This window comes from Dasypus novemcinctus, chromosome 11 (assembly GCF_030445035.2).
Source record: "Dasypus novemcinctus isolate mDasNov1 chromosome 11, mDasNov1.1.hap2, whole genome shotgun sequence".
Classification (NCBI taxonomy): domain Eukaryota; kingdom Metazoa; phylum Chordata; class Mammalia; order Cingulata; family Dasypodidae; genus Dasypus; species Dasypus novemcinctus.
In genome coordinates, this window is record NC_080683.1 from 11,785,479 (window position 1) to 11,810,376 (window position 24,898).

Sequence of the window (24,898 nt, forward strand, 5' to 3'; positions counted from 1 at the left end):
GATCATACAGTGCTGGCTCCACATTTTGCCCTTAAGTTTTGTAAGATAAAGGAAATCATACATAAGTTGTGCCTTGGGTGCTTTCAAGAACACATTTTCAATTGTCACTTGTGCTTCAGACAAGTTCCATACATAAAATAATGAACAGTAATTTCAGTTTTTAGAAACAATTATGAAAGAGACCAGGAAACAATACTGCTCAATTACCAGATTACTATGCTCCAGGAAGACCTCAACATTTGTTCAATTATCATCAGCTATTAGATTTTCACTCCTGATTTCTCTTCTCTTTAAATCTCTCACAAACCTACATCACACATATGATAATGTTTACCTTTCTTCAAATTCCTCAAGTTAAAAGAAAAGCCTCCCAAGCCAAATTTAAAGGAAAAAAAAATCCTCCAATGACTAATATGTTTACTTTTCTGCAGTTCTGAACTAATTTTTGTCTTTAAATTCGTAACTCTGTGACTGTCTTTCTTATTCTGCAGTTATGTTGCAGGCCTGCTGGCAATGACAGCAGAATTCATCTTAGGGAGTTCATTTCCACTTGACCTATGCTTTTGAATTCTGTCTCCTTTCTCCAGCTGTGGCACTGTTGCTGGTATCTGACCAGGACCTGTACTGGAAATAGATCCTGAATCTCCCACTGGTCTCTCCAGAAGAGAATTGCACAGGGGATCCTTGTGCTCCCTGGGGTGAGCAGAATAAAACAGATAGTCCCATTATTCTTTCTTCCTCCTTTTCCTCTACCTTTCAATGGAATGATTTCAGTGGAACAAGGGCAAAGGATCAAAAGGAAGTGATTAATATGAATAACTGTGAATTTGAGAAAACTTTAAATGAAGCACTGTTGGTAACATTTTACATCTTTTTTATAATGCATGCTAGTAAGTTTACAAAAGCTTATTTTCTAGAGATATAAAAAACAATATGATTTGGAAAATTACACATTGTAAGTTATGGAATTTTACAAAATGGAAATATTTCAATATTTTCAATATTGGCATGAGGTCCTTGAGTGTTGCATTTCATTTTAAAGAAAATTAACAAAATAGAGAAAGGAGAAAGTACCTGTTTTTATAGTGAGTAGCTTAGTCATATAACTTGTAAATTATTTTTTGCTTTAAAAAAGTACTGAGATAAAGCAGGATCATTGTTATAAAACTAGAAACTTGACAATTGTCCCAAATAATCAAACTTATTATTAATTTTAAAATATCTCTGAAGTAACAGGACTGTTATGCAAAATATGGTTCTATTTAACAACCATTAGGACTTCTCTTTATAAGCTTTCATAAAAATGGTCTATTACTGGGGAGTGGATGTGGTTCAAGCAGTTGAACTCCTGCTTCCCACATGGGAGGTTCTGGGTTCAGTCCCAGTGCCTCCTAAAAATAAAAAACAAACAACAAGCAAACGAATGAAACAACCAACTCAAAGGAGCTGATGTGGCTCAGTGGTTGAGTGCAGGCTTCCCTCATACGAGGTCCTGGGTTCAATCCCCAGCCCCAGGACCTTAGGGGGGGAAAAAAGGTCTATTACTATTCTCTCTAGAAGGTTAAATTGATGTTTTTTTTAAAAGCTAATTATAGCATATATAAATATTTACATATATTGTGCTGTATGAGAGTTCAGGATTCAGTTCACATTTTAATGGTCAAGCAATGTAAATAAGAGCAAAGACTGTAAATAAGAGCAAAGACTCTTGAGCCAGGCTGCCTGGGTTTGAATCCTGACTCTGCTACATATTAACACTGTGACTCTGAACAAATTATTTCAAATCTCTGTGCCTCAGTTTTGTCATCTACAAAATGGAGCTAGAGAAGATTGCTGGAAGGATTAAATGAATTAATGCATCATTATGAGCATAGCCGGGTACAGAGTAAGTTTCATCAGATTGTAGCTAAACTTACATATACTTCAATTTTTTGAAAAAAAGAGCCAATTAAAAGTTGCTTACCAATCTGGGATCAATTTCTTCATTAAGGACAGCTTCATTCTTTATGAGGGCGACTCGTTGTGCAAATCTACAGGTAGATATAGATTCCTAATAAAGCAAAGTATCTCCTTAAGATGTTATAGCATAGAGAGAAATTTCTCCCTAGATAAAACTTAATTTTATTCACAGAAAAAAAAATGCACTACCAAAAAGTGATATGGATAAAACACGACAAAGACAAGCCTCCAAATTATATAGCTTTGCTTTAGAACATCATTTTATATCAAAATTTTGTTTCAATTTAATAAAATGACCAATGACAAAAATGTGGTAGATCCTGAGGTCCTAAGTGACAAATATGTGTTTTTCAGCTATTGATTTGTTAAACCAGAACCCATATATAAATCACAATCTTAATAGGTATCATAACCTACAGACATGCAAGACTACAAAAATAAGTTTTTGTACCAGATTGAAAGGAAAGGCTTTCCAAGGCATCTGACGATACACTTGGGGCCTGGCCTTGTTTTGAAAAGTCCTCTGGCGCTTCTTGTTTTCCTCTTTTGCAGAGTACCTAGATCCCAAACTTCAGTTAACAGTGAAGTGCATGAAATATCAGCTGGCCCCAGAGTCACCCAGGAAACTGATTCAGCTACCAGTACCTGTTAAAGCATCCTAAAACATGCACAGGGACACCTCTCAGGGATTAGTAATCTCAGGGATTACTAAAACCACCCAGGTTTTAGTAATTGGGAGGAAAACTAAGCAGGAGAAGTTAGTAGGTCATCTCATTTCTCTGGCTGAGGTAACTAACTCAACAGCAGGCCTTCCAAAATTTTATTTATGAAGCTTCTTCAAACCATCCTGTGTATGTGAGGTCATTATAATAACATAGGGCTACTATATGCTGGAAAATAACCCAAAGTTTGAACTGTGCACAGTATTTACCTCTGAAGGCATTTCCCAATCCAGTTGAAAAGATGGAAGCCCAACTAGGACCCTCAAGTCTTTCTCATGTACTAACAATAAAAACCCAGACTGAAAAAACATACAAACAAAACAAAACAAAACAAAACACAGACTGAGATCTCCAGCAAGAAGGACCAACATACGTCAATATTCCTTTTCTCTAAAGAGAGGGTTGCAATCATGGTTGTTGTGCAGTTGCCTCCCAAGCTGTCTCTTAGGACACTGGTCATCATGGAGTTCCTATAGGGAATGTGTGAACGGTGTTTTTCTGAAAGAGCAATGATAACCTGTGGTAAAGTAGAAAAATATTGATATCACCTTAACAGAAAATGCACATCTGACAAACAACTGCAATTGCAATAAAAATACTAAGAGAAAGAACTACAAGCAGGGGACACTCAAAATTTGGACTCAGAATAAATATTTTAACAACATTCAGTGTGATAACGGTGAAGATGGAATAAAATAAATGTAGCATAAACATGGTATTGTAGAGCCTGTCATTTTTGGACAGATGAAATAACTTGTACAAAATTCAGTATGCTATTATTCTGTATTCAGCTGGTGGAAAATTTGCTTAAAAACAAGAGCAAAATCATGCCAGATTATTTTAATCCTATGAAAATTGAGCCATCTGCCCCCATCTTCCAGGCATAAGAGGCAGAACAGTGAATAAGAACCATGGAGGCAGTAGAGGATCACGGTTGAGAGCCCAGGTTCTGGTGCCAGGTTGTCCAGGCCCAAGCCCCAGCCTAACTAGAGTATGTTACTCAACATCTCTGCCCCAGTCTTCTTAACTATAAATTAGGGATAAAAATAGTAGATACCTTCTAGGTAGTTGGGATGATTAAAAGAACTAAAATGTACAAATTACTTTGAATAGTTCCCAGCCCATAGCACTAAATACATATTTGCCATCATTGTAAGTAACACGGGTAGTTGCCTTGGTTAACTGAGGTTTGCATGTCTTAGTCTTCATGAGTTTCCCAGGTACTGAATAGGAAGGTATTATTTTTGTATTGCTGTATTAGATGGTTGGATGTTAGACTCATGAATGGCTGCTCTGGGTGTGTCCCCAAAGGAAGTCACCAGGGACTATCCTGGGAAGAGGAATCAAGAGTTAGGATGCCCACTGCAAAGAAGCAGGAGGAAGTTACCATAGATGTGACTTCCAGAGCATCACAAGACCCTGGCTACTGAAAATACCTTGGCCCAAACCTGCCATTGTTTTAGTCTTGCCTCCTGCCAAAGGTATAATTCCCATCATCAGAACCTCTTGCACACTTTTGGTTTACAGAGGGAATGTCATTTTTTAAAGGCCATTTTGAACAAAACATACAAGTATGCCATCAGTCTTGCTTTAAATTCATAACCACAGATTTTGCTACAAACCAGCAATCCTATATTCCTCTTAAAAATCAATTTTCCATTTTCAGAAATGAGGCCTTCACACCTTCCCCTCTTTCTTCAAACTTCTATCCATACTCTTCAACCCCCTCACCTCCACCTTCAGTCTGAACTAATGGCCACCTTTCTCCCAGAACTAGAAAAATACAAGCAACCTAACCAGAACTATCTCATGCCCCATCATTAAATTCCCCTGATGCTGTCTTTCCTCCTTTGACTAAGGCCAGCTCCCCATCCTCTCCCTCTTCCCTTACCTACTTTGTGCCTATAGTTACTCCTCTTTCTTCTGAAATACTTTCTCTCCCTCATCTGGATCATTCCTGTCCACCTGCCCATTATAGCACTAAAAAGGCTCTTTCCAAGGTTATCAGCAATCTCCATTTTGCCAAATGCATTGATTGCCATCTTACTAGACTTCTGAGTTAAGCATTCAGCACAGACATTCATTGCTTCCTTTGGGAACCATTTCATTTAGGTGGTAATCAGGGCATCACATTTCCCTGGTTTTTATCTTTCTTCAAAACTCTAGGCTTCTTTTTATATATATACATATATCCCACCCCTCCTTGTGGCTTTTTTTGCGTGCTGTCTGCTCTCTGTGTCCATTTGCTGTGCACTCTTCTGTGTCTGTATTTATTTTATTTCCCCTCCCCCCTTGTTGCTTGCTGTCTACTCTCTGTGGCCATTCACTGTGGGCTCTTCTGTTTTTGCGTGTCTCCCTTTTTTTGTTGTTGTTGCGTCACCTTGCTGAGTTGGCTCGCCACAGTGCTTGTGGGCCAGGCGGTGCTCCAAGGCATGTGGGCCAGCCTGCCTTCACAAGGAGGCCCCAGGACTCGAACCCAGGGCCTCCTATATGGTAGATGGGAGCCCAGCTGATTGAGCCACAGCCACTTCCCTAGGCTTCTTTTTTAATGGTTCCTTTTCTTCTTCCCAAGTTAGAAATAGAGTGCCCCTGGGCTCAGTCCTTGATCCTCTTCTCTTTCTTCTCTATACTCTCTTCCTATATAATTCCCTGGCTTTAAATACCATCTACATAATCTGATGTCTCCACAGTTACTATCATCCACCTCAATCTCTTGCCTGAGTTACTATCTCTCTGGCAACGGTATACCTCCCTTGGATGTCTATTCTTGATAATCTCTCTACCCCCAAAACCTGATTCTTCCTCAGGATTTACCAACCATTATTAATGGTGTCATCCACCTTGTTGCTAAGGCCAAAAACCTAGGCATCGTTTTCTATTTCCTTTCGCCTCCAATCCATTAACAGGTTGGTTTAATAAGTTTACCTACAAACCATAGCCAGAATTGGACCATTTCTTACCACCTCTTCTGCTGCATTCCGGTCCTAGCCACCATGGTTCCTGGCTTGAACAAACTACACAAGGCTTTCAATCAGTCTCCTGCTTCTGCTTTTGCCCTCCCTTAGTCTATTCTCCATATGACAACCAGAGGAATCTTTGAAAAATATGTTATACCAAGTCACTCCCCTGTTTATTGCCTTCCAGGAGCTTCCTAACACACTTAGGCTAATAATCCAACTCCTGTGTGGTCCCCTCCCTGTCAATCTACTTGAACTCACCTCCTGTCATGTACCCCTTGTGCACATTGGCCTTCTGGCTTTTGCTCCCACAGGCCATGTTCGCCCCACAGCACGGCCCTGGAACTTGTTCCTTTTGCCTGGAATGTTCTTGCTCCAGATTTTCTACAGTTTCCTGCTTCTCATCATTCAAAGCTTGGCTCAAATTTTATCTCTTCACAGGGGCTTTCTCTGAACACCTTATCACAAATAACACAGCAATCACCCACTCTAACTATATTTTTCTTCTAGTACTTACCTATATTTGAAATTATATTTACTTGTTTGTTGTCTGCTTCCTCACTAGAATTTCTGCTCCACAAGGCCAGAAAATTTGTCTCCTTTTTCTCTTGTATATGCCCTCTGCCTAGAACAGTGCCCAGCTCCCAGCTTTTGTTGCAGAAACTAAGTTGTCTCACTTTGCTCTCTTGACAACTGCTATCCTAGTTTTTTACTTCTTATATTACAAAGGTTGGGAAGCCAAGGCTACACTGCCTAATCTCTCTTGAACTCTTGTTTTGCGTGAGACCTAGCTGCCACTAAACAGACACATCTGTGTGGAAGTGGGAGGTGAGCAGAGGGAGAAGGTGGCCATATGCAGGGAGGTTAGATTTGTGGGAGAGCACGGTGGCACAGGCATCTGATTCTTCTGAAGAAGCTATGGGGAAGTTTCTGGAATCCAGGACTTAATGTCCCAAATGCCAAGTGGGAATAACAAGAATGTTTGGCTAGAGGGGTTCAGTGGTGTGGTTAGGCATGTCTCCAGGTGCTCACTCCTGTTTGAGCAGAATATGAGCTCAGTTTTCTGACCTTTCTTGAGATTCTTTAAGCTTAATAAATACCATGCTGCTTAAATTAGCTAAAGTGGATTTTCCAGTCAGCAATTAAGAAATCTAACACAGTGTATGCTCAATAAGTTTTTGTTAAATGAACAAGTGAATGAGTAGATTAATCTGTTTCACCTAGGAAGTAGGAAGTAAGATTTGGGGGGATTAAATTACAGTGTAACTGGTGAGGAAAAGGGCAGCATGGCAAACACAAGTCTGACTGGTAAGGTGGTAGCATGGGATACTGAGCAGAGCTCCATGCCCTTAGAGCCAAGAGGACAAATGAAATCTCTGAAACAGGCAAGGTAGATCCAAATACCAAATACCAGACCAAATAGGAATTTGTCTAAAGATGTTCTGGGAGGGTGCATTTATTGTTTATACAGCTCCAATTAAGTGCCTAACAACATTCTAAGTATTTTGAAGTTCATGTTTTTTCCTTGCTCCTGGAAACAATATTGATATCTATTTTATTCAACGACTTTACTGATAACTTACATGACAGAAAGGTGACTATGTTTATTAAACTTTTTGTTGATATTAAATTAAATGATTTATTAGTTAGCTTGCTTCTAGTTGCTTCCCAGTTGGCTTCAACCATAAGGGAAATTTATTGGTTCACATAACTGAAATAGGGAAGGTTTTAGGTTAGAAATTATCTAAGAGCTCAATGCTACCACCAAGGACCTAGACCGTACCCATATCTTTGCTCTACCTTCCATGTGGTAGAAGTCTGGTTCTCCTCACTGTCATGGGATAGCTGCCAAAAGCCTGATGTTACATAATTCCTTATTCACAACTCAGGTGAGATATGACTTTTCTTCCCTCTCATTACACAAAAGTCCTGCACTTTACTAGGGACCACACTTGGGTCATGGACCCACCTGTGAACCAACCATGGCATCCAGGAGAAAGACATACTCTAGTTGGCTTAGACCAGTGGGGAGCTACTAGAGTTGGAGGTGGGTTCCAGGTGACCCGAACCCACAGGACTGCTACACACTACAATGGATGCTTGGGAGGCAAACACAAGGTCCTCTCCAGAGAGTGTTCTAAAATTATTAAAGAATTAAAGGCCAAAATGGGCAAATGGATTAGAAAATAGTCTTACAAAATGAAAGAAATGAAGATAGTACATGATAAGAGAAAGAATCCAGACTTTGGAGTCAGAATCTAGCTTCCCTATGTGTATGATCTTTAATCACTTAAATTTATTAGTCTTAGTTCTGTACCTATGCAAGGATTAGAATGCCTGCCTATCTCACAGAAATGTTTTAAAGATCAAGAAAGAGCATTTCTGGGGTAATTTTTAGTAAAACAGAAAGCACTCAGTGTTGTGGAGCAGTGTTCTGTGTGCTCTTCAGGATCCCTTTGGAGACTTGCTATAGTCATATGAACCCAACCCAGGTCGTTTCTTTAGAAGAGGACCCTGCACAGATAACTTTGCAGTTCTAAGGCATGGCCCAGGGGGCGTAAGAAATAGATAACATAACAAGCGTAACCTATCAGCAGCAGAGACAAATCTTCAGAGTGACACAAAAATGGCAGGTATTTGGGAGAGAGGCAGAAGTAGATAACATTTTGCCGGGCTGCTCTGGACTCTCTAAATTGAGCAGGAAACAAATTATCTTCTGAATGGCATTCTGTAAGGTGGTCATACAACCTGCTGTTTTAAAATATTTACTTCCCTTTTGGAGTTCATGTATAAGTACAATGACAAATGTTCCCAAAGGTATTCTTTAAGAGACAAAGAGCAGAACTTCACATTATGCTTAATAATAGCTCTAGTACCTAGAAACTATCCTTGGAATCAATAATTCCGTTTATTGTTTAATGAATTGAAGAGACCTTCTTTTAAAGAATTCAGAAAACTGACAACGATTAGAAGTGGTTACAACTGGCACTGGCACCTAGCACCAGTAGTTTTCCTCCTGCGCATAACAGGCAGTAGAAGCCAAGTGGAAAGTGAAACTTTTTCAAAGTCTCACGTGTGTTGGCTAACTGGCTGAAAGCAGCCCCGATTCTGATTTCTGTGGAGGTACAGAGCAAACACTCTCCATTCCCAGTGGTTTCTCACTTGGTGTTTGGGCTGATAGAGACTGCGGGTCACACAGGGGCACTTGGTGAGGTTTACAGTTAGAACAAGTATGCACTTCCCTCTTCCTTTTTCTCCCATGGACTCGATTTCGAGGGCCAAGATACACCCTGTTATTGTGGCTTAAAATGTTTTTTGGGGAAACTTTTTGGAAAAAGTACTGCATACGCAGGGAGAATTCCAAAATCAAAATTATTCTGGCATAGAAAAGTTATTTACTTATGAGCACAATAAGGTGCATTCAACTAAAAAACACTGCACCCTGCAAGCAGGTGTGAGGTCTCATGACTGGCCAGAAAGGCAATTACAATTCTGCATGAAATTTCTATAACCAGTTTGGGTAAATTACCATAAGACAGGTTACTAGTCTGTTTCCCATTCTATATCCATTTAACATAATAAAACTGAAACAGAGAGGACATAATTAATAACTGACACATATGGATTTCTATTAGAGCAGTTATTCTATTGCATTGTAAGTATTTGTTTATCTGCTTTGCTCTTTCACTGGATGACATGATAACACAGGCTTTTTCTCAATCATACTTTTTTTTAGTAACAAATCAATTTTTTATTAATACATATTAATAAACATACAATTCATCCAGAGTGTATAATCAATGGTATTTATTATAATGACATAGTTATGCATCTGTCACTTCAATAATTATTACAGCATTTTCATTATTTCAATAATAATCATAAAAAATATAAAACAAACAAACAAGAAAATTCCTTACCTCTCAATCCCTCTGTGCTTTTTCCCCACTGTATACAGCTGTTGTTTCTGGCTGTTATATCCATAGTGTATAATCAGTGGCTTTTAGTGTAATCACAATGTTGTATATTCATCATCTCAAAATCTTTGGAACAATTTCATTACTCCATAAAGAAAGACTCCAAACCCCTTAGCATTCCTTCCTTAGACCTACATAACTACTAATCTCTTTTCTTCTTTATAAATTGATTTATATAAATGGAATCATACAATATGTAGTACTCTGTGTCTGGTCTACTTCACTTAGTATAATGTTTTTATTTTTGTCTGATATTAACATTTCATACTATTGACTTACATTTGTTCAGTTTCCAAGAAAAATGGTCTTATATATGCAATTCTACCCATATTCATATTTCATGTAATATATTTCTATTTCACATAATATATTCAGTTCATAATAGGACAATCATACAGTATTTGTCCTTTTGTGTCTGGCTTACTTTGCTCAACATAATGTCCTCCAGGTTCATGACTTCATTTCTTCTTACCATTGCATAATATTCCATCCTGTGTATACTCCACAATTTGTTTATCCATTCAACAGTTGAAGGACTTCTGGGTTGTTTCCAACTTCCGGTTATCATGAATAATGCTGCTATGAACATCGGTGTACAGATATCTGTTTGTGTCATTGCTCTCAGTTTTCTGAGTATATACCCCCAGCAATGGTATTGCCAGGTCCCATGGCAGTTCTCTACTCAACTTCTTTAGGAACTGCCAAACAGTCCTCCACAGTGGCTGTACCATTCTACCTTCGCACCAACAGTGAATAAGCGTTCCTCTCTCTCCACATCCTCTCCAACATTTACAGTTTTCTGACTTTTTCATAGCAGTCAGTCTAACAGGTATGAAATGGTATTTCATTGTAGTTCTGATTTGCATTGAACATTTTGTCATGTGTTTCTTCACCATTTGCATTTCTTCTTTGGACAGTTGTCTTTTTGAGTCTTTTGCCCATTTTTTAATCTGATAATTTTTTGTCGTGGAGTTGTATGATCTCCTTATATATCATGGAAATTAAGCCCTTATCAGATATGTGATTGCCAAATATTTTCTCCCACTGAGTTGGCTGCCTTTTTACACTTTTGACAAAGTCCTTTGAGGTGTAAAAGTGTTGAATTTGAGAAGGTCCCATTTATCTTTTTTTTCCCCTTGTGTTTTGGGCATAAGGTTTAAGACACTATCACCTACCACAAGATCTTGAAGATGTTGTCCTACATTTTCTTCTAGCAGTTTTATGGTAATTGTTTTTATATTTAAGTCCTTGATCCATTTTGAGTTAATTTTTGAATAAGGTATGAGATAGGAGTTTTCTTTCTTTCTTTTAGATACGGCTATTCAGTTCTCCCAGCACCACTTGTTGAATAGACTTTTCTGGCCCAGCTGGGTGGGCTTAATAGACTTGTCAAAAATCGTTTGGCTGTAAAAGTGAGGGTTAATTTCTGGGTTCTTGATTTGGTTCCATAGGTCAATCTGTTCATGCTGTTTTCACCACTGTAGCTAAGTAACATGCTTTAAAGTTAGGAAGTGAGAATCCTTCAACTTTTTTCTTCTTTTTTTAAGATATTTTTTGCTATTTGAGGCCTCTTACCCTTCCAAATAAATATGATTATTAAATTTTTGATTTCTGCAAAAAATGCCGTTGGGGTTTTTATTGGGATTGCATTGAATCTGTAAATCAGTCTCGGCAGAATAGGCATCTTAATGATATTTAATCTTCCAATCCATGAACATGGAATGTCCTTCCATTTATTTGTCTTCTTCAGTTTCTTTTAGCAATGTTTTGTAATTTTCTGAATACAGGTCTTTTATGTCCTTGGTTAAGGTTATTCCTAAGTATTTGATTGTTTTAGTCAATATTATAAATGGAATTTTTTTTCTGATTTCTTCCTCAGGTTGCACATCAGTAGTGTGTAGAAATGCTATTGATTTTTGTGTATTAACCTGGTATCCTGCCATTTTGCTGAACTCGTCTATTAATTCTAATAGCTTTATTGTGGATTTTTCAGGATTTTCTAGATATAAGATCATGTCATCAGTGACTAGTGAAAGTTTTACTTCTTCCTTTCCTATCTGGGTGCCTTTTATTTCTTTGTCTAGCCTAATTGCTCTAATTAGAACTTCTAGCACAATACTTAATAATGGTGACAGTGGGCATCCTTGTCTTGTTTCTGATCTTAGTGGGAAAGCTTTGAATCTTTCATCATTGAGTACAATGCTAGCTGTAGGTTTTCCATATATGTACTTCACCATATTGAGAAAGCTTCCTTTTATTACTATCTTTTAGAGTATATTTTGTTCAGAATTTTTTGCATCTATTAATATACTCATTAGAGATATTGATCTGTAATTTTCTTCATTTGTAGGATCTTATATTTTGTCAAATGCCTTTTCTACATCAATTGAGAGGATCATGTGATTTTTCTTCAATTTATAAATGGGGTTTATTACACTAATTGATTTTCTTGTATTGAACCATGCTTACATACCTGGGATAAAATCTATTTGACAGAGGTGTATAATTCTTTTAATGTGCTTTTGGATTCTGTTTGCAAGTATTTTGTTGAGAATTTTTGCATCTATTAATACATTCATTAGAGATACTGATTGGTAATTTTCTTTATTTGTAGGATCTTTATCTGGTTTTGGTATTAGGGTGATGTTGGCTTCATAGAATGAGTTTGGTAGCATTCTCTCCTGTTCAATTTTTTGCAAGAGCTTGAGCAAGATCAGTATTAGTTCATCTTTGAATGATTGGTAGAATTCACCTGTGAAGCCATCTGGTCCCAGGCTTTTCATCTTTGGGAGGTTATTGATGACTCTTCTCTTATGACTGGTTTGTTGCAGTCTTCTATCTCTTCTAAAGTCAGTGTAGGTGGTTCATGTGTTTCTAGGAATTTGTCCACCTCATCTACATTTTCTCATTTTTTGGCATACAGTTGTTCACAGTATCCTCTTATCATTTCTCTTATTTCTGTGGGGTCAGTGGTAATGTCCCTCCTCATTTCTGATCTTATTTATTTGTGTCTTCTCTCTTTTCTTTGTCAGTCTAGTTAAGGGTTTGTCGATTTCATAGATCTTCTCAAAGAGCTAACTTTTGGTTTTGTTGATTCTCTCTATTGTTTTGTTTTGTTTTTTTTGTTCTCAATTTCATTTATTTCTGCTCTGATATTTACTATTTCTTTCCTTCAGCTTGATTTGAAATTAGTTTGCTGTTCTTTTTCTAGTTCTTCCAGGTGTGCAGTTAGATATCAATTTTAGCTCTTCTTTTTAATGTAAGTATTGAGGGCCAAAAATTTCCCTCTCAGCATTGCCTTTGCTGTGTCCCATAGGTTTTAATATGTTGTTTTCATTTTCATTCATCTCAAGATATTTGCTGAATTCTCTTCTAATTTATTCTTTGACCTACTGTTTAGGAATGTGTTGTTTAATCTCCATGTGTGTTGTTTAATCTCCATATATTTATCACTTTCCCCTTTTTCTGTCCATTATTGATTTCCAGCTTCATTCTGTTATGGCCAGAGAAAGTGTTTTGTATAATTTCAATTGTTTTAAATGTATTGAGACTTGTCTTGTGGCTCTTCTTGGATTAGGATCTTCTTGGATTAGGAGCACTTGAAAAGAATGTATATCCTGCTGTCTTGGGGTGCAATGCTCTATAGATGTCTATTAGGTCTAGTCCATTTATCATATTATTCAAGTTCTCTGTTTCTTTATTTATCCTCTGTCTAGATGTTCTATCCAATACTGAGAGTGGTGTATTGAAGTCTCCAACTATTACTGTAGAGACATCTATTTCTCCCTTCAGCTTTGCCAGTGTGTGTCTCATGTATATTGGGACACTCAGGTTAGGTGCATAAATATTTAGTATAATTATTTCTTCTTGATGAAGTTCCCCTTTTATTAATATATAATGACCTTCTTCATCTCTTTTAACAGTTTTGCATTCAAAATCTATTTTATCTGATATTAGTATCACTACTCCAGCTCTATTTTGGTTACTATTTGCATGGAATATTTTTTTCCAACTCTTCACTTTTAACCTGGCTATGTCCTTACATCTGAGATGAATCTCTTGTAAACAACGTATAGATGGTTCATAGTTTTAAATCTACTCTATCAGTCTGTGTCTTTTGATTGGGAAGTTCAAGCCATTAACATTCAATGTTATGACTATAAAGGCATTACTTACCTCACCCATTTTGACCTTTGGCTTTCTGTTGTCATATCATACTATAGTTTATCTTTTTACTCTTTCTAATAGTCTGTATTTCCATACTCTTCTCTGAATCACTCAACTTTGTTTTTTTCCTTTCAGGCTGCAGCACTTCCTTTAGTATCTCTTGTAATTCTGGTCTTTTGGTAACATATTCTATCAGTTTATGTTTGTCTGTGAAGACACTGAACTCCTTTTCAGTTTTGAAGGACAGCTTTGTCAGATACAGAATTTTTGGTTGGCAGTTTTTTTCTCTCAATACCTTAAATACATCATACTACTTCCTTCTCTTCTCAATGGTTTCTAATGAGAGGTCGGCACTTAATCTTATCAAATTTCCCTTGTTTGTGATGCTCTGCTCTTCTCTTGTTGCTTTCAAAACCTTCTCTTTATCTCTGATATTTATCATTCTGAATTGTCCGTGTCTTGGAGTAGGTCTATTTATGTTTATTCTGTTTGGGGTGCATTTTCCTTCTTGGATATTGATGTTTATGTCTTTTATAAGGGTAGGGAAGTTTTCAATCATTATTTCCTCAAATATTCTTTCTGCCCCTTTTCCATTCTTCTCTTCTCCTCCTGGGATGTTGATAATACATATGTTCTTGTGTTTTGCATTGTCATTCAATTCCCATTCTCTTCTCTTTCTGATTTCCTGTCTTTTCCAATTCTGTCTTCAAAATCACTAATTCTGTCTTCAAGCATTTAAAATCTGTTCTTATGTGCCTCTAATGTATTTTTAATCTCATCCATTGTGTTTTTCACTTCCATAAGGTCAGTTACTTTTATTTGGAGACTTTCAAATTATTCTTTATGCTCCCAGTGTTTTCTTAATATCCTTTATTTCTTTAGTCATATTTCTTTCAATTCTTTAAAAGATTTAGGAGAGTTGTGTCATTATCATTAACTGTATCAAATCCTGAATCTTTACGGGATATTTGGTTTGTTCCTTTGGCTGGACCATCTCTTCCTGTTTCCTAGTAGCTCTTGTAATTTTATGCTGATGTCTAGGCATCTGATATGTTGGTGAATTTACTCTGATGGCCAATTTCTCTTTCTTGCCTACTATTTTTTCACAGCTCTTTGACATTTGGTTCAACTTATCCAAAGTCTTTAAAATTGCCCAGCTTAAGTCACCCAAATCATGGCAGGAACTCATAAATGGGTCAAAGCCTTTCTCCCAGGGGTGGGGTAAAGAAAGTGCTAAAAGCAGATTCTGTCCATGTAATTTCCAGACAGACCAGCAAACGGCGCTTGTTGGCACACCTTTCTGCAGAGGTGTAGCTTTCTCTGTTTTCCTTTGTTTTCATCTGGCCAGAGCTAAAATTCAAAGTGGACTCTGCTGGTCAAATTCACTGAAGAAAAGCCCCCCTGACTCCCCATTTGTTTTCCCTTGTAACAGCCAGTAAGGAGAAAGACCTCTGCTCCCCTTTCAGTCAGGGTGGGAGGGGGGAGCACTTCCTGGTAGCCAGGAGGCTTAGTAACTCACATTTCTTTGTTTGTTTGTTTCAGCTTTTTCGTCTCTCTGTCCCTCACCCTCCTAGGAGTTGTGAAGTACTGCCTTGTCTGTTGACCCCCATAGCAGGTCCCTGAGGCAGGCTTTGGCAGTTTCCCCATTTTTGAAATGAGAGCTGTGCCTTTCCTGACTAACGCATCATCATGTTCTCACTATGCTCCCTCAATCATACTTTTAACCCATTGCCTAACAGTTCATAGCACCCATTTGTTGAATGAATAAGCGAATGAACTTTGTTAAACTACATTATATTGCCCTCCCAATCTCATTAGCTTCATTAAGATTAAGAGCTATATGGAGGATTTGATTATAAAAGTCTATTATTCTGTTACTCCAATATCTATCCACCCTTCTCCTTCTTACTCTATACTCATTGGTTCTCTTCTACTCATATATTTGCTCTCTAGCAACTACTCCTAGACTTCCTCAACCCATGTGTTCATGTCCACATGAACACACATGCAGTTTTCCATACTTAGTTTCTTTCCACTTTAGCTCATCTCTTCTCCTCCTCTCTCCATTATTTTATGCTGTAATCTCAGACTTCCTGTGAAAGTACTTGTGTATTAGTGGAAATGGTTATCAACTCATGCACTGGGTGAATATGACATAGATAAATTGCATACAGAGAGCCAAGGATCTCACATGTGTGAGACCCTGAGTAGACTGATGCCCCTGGAATGACACTAAGGGCTGATGCACTTATGGTTTGCATCAGGCTTGAGACGGCAGTTCCTGCCACCTGACATGCTCCAACCTCCATGCCTGCCTGGCTCACTTCTCTGCTTAATATGATGCCCTCAGAGAAACCTCCCTTAACTTACATCCCTCAGTCTAAGTCACAGTCCCCAGAACAAGCTCGCCTTACTCCTTTTTCTTTCTCTTCACAGTTCTTACCTGGATTACAGCAGCATTCTTGTTACTTATTTAATGTATGTCCCTGCACCAGAACATGGGCTCTTTGGGGTTAGGGCTATCTCTACTTTGTTCGTCACTATGTTCCTAGCACCCAGCACTGTCTTTGGTACATCATAATTCCTTATAAATATTTGTTAAATAAATAAATTATTTATACAGAAAATCAGGTGCCACAAAGCCAGCAAGCCTATTTGCATGAGGCTGTTATAAGAATTTTGAAGAGAAGAAATGTGGGGTGAGGAAAAGTTTTAGTGACAAGTAGCAGCTTGAAAAGGTTGTGTTGAATGAAGATAAAAATGGATTGGGGCAGAACACTTCTCTCGAGTGATTACAATTGGTTGGAAGTCTGATTCAACTGATGAATATAATTTTGTATGAACAGATGGACATAATGGGAATTAAAACAGCTAGTGCTACCATCTGAAATAAGTAGACAGATTTCTTTGAAAGAAAGCACTCTGAATATAGTCCATTATGTTTTCATATTGATGTTCTATGAGTGTCCCCATATTAAGTAGAAGCTCTGTTGAGTATAATAAGTGTAGAAGAGCTAAGCAAGAAAATGCTCAGGAATGCTGACTCTCATCCGAAATATTTTACTGATCTGAATGCTACCAGGTCTTAATCACCAGGCACTACACTGCTGGGATGCATGGGGTCAGAGCCTGACTGTGCACACCTCCTTCAGATAGGGCTCCCTTGGTCTGCTCTTATTTAGCTTTTCCAGCCCACTTGACCATTTCAAAGCATTGAGCATCAGGACAATGTCAGTCTCTAAAGGGTTCATTCAGCAGTTAAAATGGGCTTTTTTCTCAAATCTTTCAGCCTTTAACTTTAAGAACAAGTCCTTCTGCCTCACCAATATACTTTGTACTCTCCCACTCCAGTTTTTGAACATGTCTCTCTCTCAATTTTTTAGAATTTGAAAATAGTTTCCATCTTTATCTAATTCAATCCATTCATTTTAAAGATAAGCAATGTTTTTTCCCTAGAGATTCATTTGGTTAAATGCAGATAAATTTTTTTTATCCTTGAAATTAAATTCATAAATTTAAAATAGTGCATGAAATAGCTTGAACTGTAGTCAATTTGGAGTAGGGAAAAGACGTTATAGAGGGCAAAGAGAATCATCACAGAACCAAAATAATCAACTAGATGAAGTCACCAGAAGCTAAAAAATCCTTAAAGTTATGTTCCCATAGCTAATCTACTAGCCTGAAAAAAATAGGCCCAGGAGGCCATTTATTACCTATATTCACACCTACTGTTACTTTTATAATAAACATAGTAAGTCATAGTGAAAATAAAAGCACATAGATTTGAGAGCCAAGCAAATGTAGATTTAAATCCTTACCCCGCCACTAGCTGGGTAACCATGGGAAGTTACTGAGCCTGAATTTCAAAATCTGTAAAAGGGGGTAATAATTAATATCTACAACGAAGGGCTGTTGTGGTTAAATGAAATGCTGTATGTGTAACAAGAGTTGAATGCCTGATAAATATGAATTCAACAAATTGTAGCTGTAGTTACTCTCTACTTTGACCATTTTACCTGTTCTAAGTAATGCAGTGACAAGTTGATGTACTTGGCCTCTGTCAGGAGCTGTCCCCCTACTCCGGTCTTTGCAACTCGCTCTGAGCCAGCCAGGTCAACTAAATGGAGTTTGGCGTGCCGGACAGTTGCTGATCCTGGTTCCTTGCTTGATAAGTGAATAGTGAAAATGCAGTGGGAACGGGTTGAAGCTTGGTTCATAGGAGTCTATAAAAAAGAAATTGCAAAGAAGAATAATTTGAACAATTAGAATTCTTGAAGAATACCAAGAGATTTAAGTTTATATTTTTAATGATAAGACATTTCCCATGAAGCCAACAATATCAAATGGAGCAAAACCCTTATAGCTGAGAATCTTAAAATGAGTTCTTTCCAACAAATTACCTTTTGAATGGATCAGTGTTAACAGATGTGGATAGGCTGATTCAGAAGGTTAGAAAAGAGTTCTAATGAGGTTAAGTTTGGGTCTTCTTACCAATATGATAATTTTATTACATAACTATTATTTATACCTTAACTGGGGTAGCGATATTGAAAATGCTTAATGTTAATCTCAAGGGAATGTATATATTAAGAGAGTATCACAATTCAACCCAAAGACAAGGATGGTTACTATCTCTGCTACCACCCAACACTGCACTAGAAGTTCTAGCCAATGCACTAAATAAGAAAAAGAACTACAAGAAATAATAATATGAAGAATTAAAATTATGCACAGGAAATATGGTAGTCTACATAGAAAATGCAACAGCAGGGTTGCTGAATGCAAGATCAAGTGCAAAATCAATGATATTCTAATAACCAGCAACAACTAATCAGAAACTATTATTCATAATGGCCACAAAGAGTATCATATAACGAGATATTAATCTTATAAAAATATATACTGTATAGGGAAAATAATGAGACAATACTAAAAGACACAAAAAAAGAACCTGAATAAATGCAGTGATATATATTAGCATACCATTTAAAGATGGTAAAACTCAAAATCAATCACTCTACTAAGCTATAAATTCAATGCAATTGAAATAAAAATTCTACCGGTTTTGTTTGGGGAACATGGAAAACAAACTGATTTTTAAAATCATATAGAAGGGCAAATATTCAAATATAGCAAAAAGTAATTTTGTGAAAGAACAAGGAAAGGAAACTTGCTCTGCCATATATCAAGGTATATCAAAAAGCCATAATAATTTAAGTAGTGTTGGTGCAGGAGCACACAGATAGATCAGTGAAACAGGCTGTGCTCTTTTAGGTACTCCATTTAGGATAGAGGTGATATTACCCTACAGTGGAGAAAGGATGAAACAATTAATAAATGGTGTTAGACTGGCTGGCTATCCATCTTGAAAACAATAAGTTTAGATTGCTTTCTTATACCATACACATAAATAAGTTCCAGAATGAGTTAATGCCTTATAGGTAAAGTAACACTAATATAAGAGAATATAGATGTATATTTTAATCAATCCAAGGGAGTAATGGATTTTTTTTACATTTTATATAACATATAAAATGCAAAAAAAGGAATTGATTTTAAATATTTCACTAAATAATTCAGAATTTTTAAAATCTTCCATGATAAAATTTACCATAAAGTTAAAAGACTAAGAGAAGTTATTTGCAATAAATACATCTGACAAAAGATTAATATTTGAAATAAAGAACACCCACGAATCAAAAGGAAAAAAGAAAACTTAGGAAAAAATGGACAAAGTATATGAATAGGTCACAAAGAGGAAACGTGAAATTGATAAATAAATATTTGGGGAAAAAAAGCTCAAACTTACAAATAATCAGAACTACATAGATTAGAACCATTATAATCAACTATTTTACACACATCAGACTGACCAAAATTTAAAATAATGAAGTCTTACAAAGCAAGTGCAAATGCTGATGAAGACACAGGGAGAGATGTGTATATTTCCTAGTGAGAAATCTGGGAGGTATACCAGGATATGTATGTAGAGAGAGATTCATTGATTCACAGCAACATCATTTGGATAGCAAGAAATTGGTGCAAAATGCACATCTAAGTGGACATCTGTTGTGGAATAATTCAAACAATGGAACCATAGAAAGAGTACTAGAGAAAGTTAAAACAAAGCAATTTTGGATAGACTGACATGGATAGACTTCTAAAATAGAATGCTGAGGAAAAACAACAAGTAAAGAATTATATGAACACTATGATAGAATTTACATAACTAAAAAACAAAATTGTGTATTGTTCATGAAGCTATAAATTATGTCATTAAAAGTATAAAAATATAGACTGAAAGGATACAGCAAATTATTGATAGTGATTGCCTTTGAAAGGGGTAGAGGTGAAAGGGCCTGATTAGGCAACAAGCAGACTTCAAATTTATCTGTAATATTTTAAATATATATATATTTAGATTATTTTTATTTATTTCTCTCCTCTTCCCTCCCTCTCCCCGACCAGTTGTCTGCTGTCTGTGTCCATTCACTGTGTGCTCTTCTGTGACAGCTTCTATCCTTATCAGCAGCACCAGGAATCTGTGTTTCTTTTTGTGGCGTCATCCTGCTGCGTCAGCTCTCCTTGTGTCTTGGGCAGGCTGCACTTTCTTTTGCACTGGGCTGCTCTCCTTATGGGATGCACTCCTCGCGCGTGGGGCTTCCCTACATGGGGGACACCCCTGCATGGCAGGGCACTCCTTGCACACATCAGCACTGAGCATGGGCCAGCTCCACATGGGCCAAGGAGGCCCAGGGTTTGAACCGTGGACCTCCCATGTGGTAGGAGGACACCCTATCTGTTGGGCCAAGTCCGCTTCCCTTTTTTCTTTTTTTTTAATACATATTTTAATAAGATGTAAATTCCAGGTGATAAAAACATGGGTGTTAGTCACATTATTCTCTGTACTTTTTTGTTTTAATTTTTTGAAAGAAAGAAATTTTACTCAAAATGCAGTTCTATGCATGATGAGTTAACTGTATCATTCTCTCAAACAATGAAAAACTAAAAAAATATTTCAAATGCATGACCATATTAGTAAATGTGTTCTCATCCTCACCTATGCAGTGTAAGATTTTATCCAAGAATTTCAATATGAATGCATATGCACGTAGACAGACCAACATATTTGGATGCTATTTCAACCAGAAATTGTTTCTGTAAATTATTGATATACATCACAGTTGATTTATACCAATTAGCAATATACACAGATGTCAAAATGTTGTCATAGTTTTAGTAATGATGCCATAGCTAGTGAGTTAATTGGGCTGAAATTTGACCCATTATTTGTTACCACAAGAACTATAACCAAAGCTAGCCAGTGTGTGATTTTGCATGCTAAAGTGGATCAGCAAATAGCTGTGCATGTAAAACCACAAACTCAAATTTAGAAACTAAGTTGAGGTGTTTTGGAAGCGACTGTAAGTTATTTGCAGAACTTAAACATGGGTTTCATTTCACTGTTATAGTCACACAACAATAAATCCTACAGTACTGTAATGAAAGTCAAATTGACAATTGATAGAAAGGAATAGTACAGCGACTATCCCCAACAGCTTTTTTTAGCTTCTAAACTGGTATGCTGAAATCACAGTAAAATGTGGAACATTAACGAATATTGGAAGAGTGGATACATTTCAAAGAAATGTGAGATTTATATCAAATTGAATTGTATTTCTGGAATCTGTAATTAAAGTGCAGTAATATACTATAAGAGTCCATGCCTACAGCTTTCTATCGTCTCATAAATATTTTCTGCATGAAGTAGTAGTAGTATTCTCTTAGCTAAAATGTTCTTAAACCTCAGAGAACATTCCTGATGTGTAGGACTTTAAGTGATTGGATGTGCTGGTGTCTGCTCTGTATTTATTTAAGGACATCTTTATGTTCCATAGGCATGCCCCTATGTTTGTCCTTTTAAAGGGAAAATAGTATTAAAATATTTCTGAAACTGCCTAACAGATGGCAACATTTAGGCAGAGTCATTTAAACTTAAGTGCACACTTTAAGCAAATGTGATTTTGGCAACTAAGGACTGTGCCTTTGGAAAAGTTCTAGTGATGATTAATCATCCGCATGCAGAGAGCGTTCACATTTCCTATCAGTCTATGTATATTGCTCTGTACTAGGCAGTATGGCGACTACAGGGAAAAAAAGACGTGGACTTTACCCTCAAAAAACTTACATAATCCAGTTCAGGAGTTGAAACCCAACCTGTGAACTGAAAGGTTTAACAATGAGAAAGAAGCAAAATGTGTGGTCAAGAAAGTAATCTGCTCTCAGCGGTGAGCCTCCTAAATCTCTAGATAATATCTGAGAACGCTAACCTAGTCATTCCCTCATTCTGGAAACCCTCCCTCCACGTTACCCGTCCTCCTGGTTTCTACAGTCAAAAATTCTCCTAGTCTTCTATCCCTCTCTAGCTGCCCTACATCCTTTTCCTTTACTGACACTCTTCTTTCCAGTCTCTAAAAATAGGTGGGCCCTAACTTATGGTCATCATATTTCCTCTTCTTGGGAAACTCATCTTATTCTACAGCTCTAATACTCATTGGTTAGGCATTGTAGTGCAATTTTTAAAACAAAACCCAAAAACTTAGAATTTTATACGATGATCTGGTTTCAAGTTCTGGTTCTGTTATTTACTAGTATTGAAACATTATGCAAATTTACATGAAGAAAATCTTGCTTTTCATGAATCTGGAATGTGGTAATAAGATCTGTTTTGCTGCAAAGACTTATACTAAATACCAATTGAGTTACTAGTATTGAAGAGGTCTGTGAACTATAAAACGTCATATAAATCTCCATCACTGTCAATGTCCCTCTTTTCAGATGCTTTCCATATCCTTATTTCTAACCTCAATGTCTCTCTATGCCAGAATAGAATTTCCAACCATTTGACTGATGATTGTCACTGAAATGTTTTGCTGGCATCTTGCACATAATTTTCTCCCAAACAATCTAGTTCCTTTCGTTCATTCTGTCCCAAGGATGGATATCCAATCATCCTTCTCCTGCTGATTCTACCTCCATCTCAATCATTAACCAAACATCCTTTAACTCTCACTTAGGTTACTATGTTCCCTCCTTACTAGCCTCTCCATATTCTTCTTGTCCACTTCAATTCATTTCCACTCTGCATAGTAGTATTTTTTAAAGGTATATTTGATTATGTCAATCCTTTCTACCTCTCTGAACTAAAGTAGAATGCTCCCTAAAACAAAATATCTCTAGTTTCTTCAACTGTTGCCACTGTTAATCAAAATCCTTTCTAAATACGGCACTCTGAATTTAACATACACTTTCAAATGTACTCTAGCTACAGCAGGGGACACTGGATGTATTGCTTCTTGGAAACTGGGCAATCTAAAATCTAGTATTGCCAGTAAACAGCATATGAAGTGTTATTACACCAGCTTTGTTCCAGCCTTTTAATCATGCCATAGATTTTCTCTGGGATACATGCATGTGTACACGTACATATTTGTTTGTCTGATGACAGTATTTGATTAGTTTTTACCCCTGCATTTCAATCTACTTAGATAATCCTGGACATTGATTGTCTTCAAAGTTTTTTGTGCTATCTACAAATGAAAATATCTTGCATATCATCATCCAATTTGTAAAACATTGAGTAGGGCATAACAACAACTGGCTTCAATTCAAGTACTTTCATATACTTCATATACTTACAATTTTTCTTTATATCCTTAGAGATATTTTGAGACTTTATTAAATAAATTGAATCCACTTTATCTACCAATTTTTATTACTCTATCAGAAAAGTGAGTGGTATTAGTTTAAGGTGAATTGGTATTGACTTTTCTAATTGCTTACTGGCCATTATTTAATAATCCTTTATCACTTTTTTCCTAGGGCTTGCTATCAAAAATACTAATTTGTCATTTTCCAAATATATTTTCCCTTTTGGAAAATTAAGAATAGATGCTTTTCTTTTATGAGGTGAAAGTTTAAAAACTCAGGCTCCCTGGATCCCTTATAAATTCATCTTTAGCCTTTGTCAGTGAAAATCAGTTTTCTTCTTTGCCATCCCTAGCATAGCAAAATCATACTTCTCACTGACATTCCATCTGAAAAGTTAGCTCTATCACAAAGATTTTCCATATTGACTCTGAGCTCCTTGAGGGCAGACTGTCTTATCCATTGTGGTAACTCTAGTAGGACACAGTGGTACTCAAAAATATGTGTTAAATTGTTGAGTCTTGCTCAGTTCTAGTTTTCTGGAATTTCTATGGCATCTCCATAATTTAAAAAACTCTTCAAATAATTCTGAGACTACACCTGTAAACTCTTTTAAGTCCCTGGAATACAGCTAATTTCATTTGAGAAATTTGGAGTTATTTTAAATAGCTAGACTGACTCAAATCTTTCTAACTTTCTTGGGCTTCAATTATATTTGATGCTGATTACCACTATCCCTTGCATCTTCAACTATAATTTCTCTTGCCTAGATTGTCCTCCTTAAGTATGTCCCATCCCTTCTCCCAAGACAACCCTACTCAGAGCTCATATCTTCATGAACTTCCTTGTACTAATCTCAATTGGCTTTAGCCATTGCATTCAGATAGGACAGTTGGCAAGTGTGCATAAAGCAGAAAATCACTAAAATGGGAAATACAATCTCTGGAAGTATTCAAAGAATAGATAACTCCAAATGGATTTTGAAATGTTCATTGTTTAAAAAATGAGGTCACTGTAATGAACGATTTGCTATAGTGAGCAATGGTGGCTGATGGTGTGCTCCATCAGGCCGCAGATGTGTGCTTAGTGACTAGACTATTTTGTGTGGTATGAACAGAGTGATAGAGATTGTAAAAGGTGACTCAAAAATTACCCTGTCAACTGACAATGTGATAGCCAGGTCCTGAGCCTCAACAGACTCCAGCACCTACAATCTGATTTATTGGACTTACCACACTCAGCTAAGATGGAGTTGAAGAAGGACAACCACCACACCATGGAGCCTAGAGTGCCTACAACTGAAAGCAGGAGTGCATCCATGTGGAATCTGAGCCTCCTCTTGACATAGAGGTGCAATGGACACAACCAATCCAATGTCCACATAGAAGAGGTGGCATTGGATTGGGAA

General features: G+C 36.9%; 1 protein-coding gene across 1 annotated transcript in view; it reads right to left on the reverse strand.

Annotated features, from left to right (window-relative positions):
* The window catches only part of KIF6 (kinesin family member 6), a 484,487-nt gene that overhangs the window by 294,566 nt on the left and 165,023 nt on the right, over nucleotides 1–24,898 (reverse strand). The window contains exons 7-9 of the mRNA XM_058306677.1: nucleotides 17,799–18,005; nucleotides 3,055–3,198; nucleotides 1,964–2,050 (exon numbers count right to left, since the gene is read on the reverse strand). Of these exons, the coding sequence (XP_058162660.1) occupies nucleotides 1,964–2,050; nucleotides 3,055–3,198; nucleotides 17,799–18,005 (438 nt within the window). The remainder of the gene's footprint in view (nucleotides 1–1,963; nucleotides 2,051–3,054; nucleotides 3,199–17,798; nucleotides 18,006–24,898) is intronic.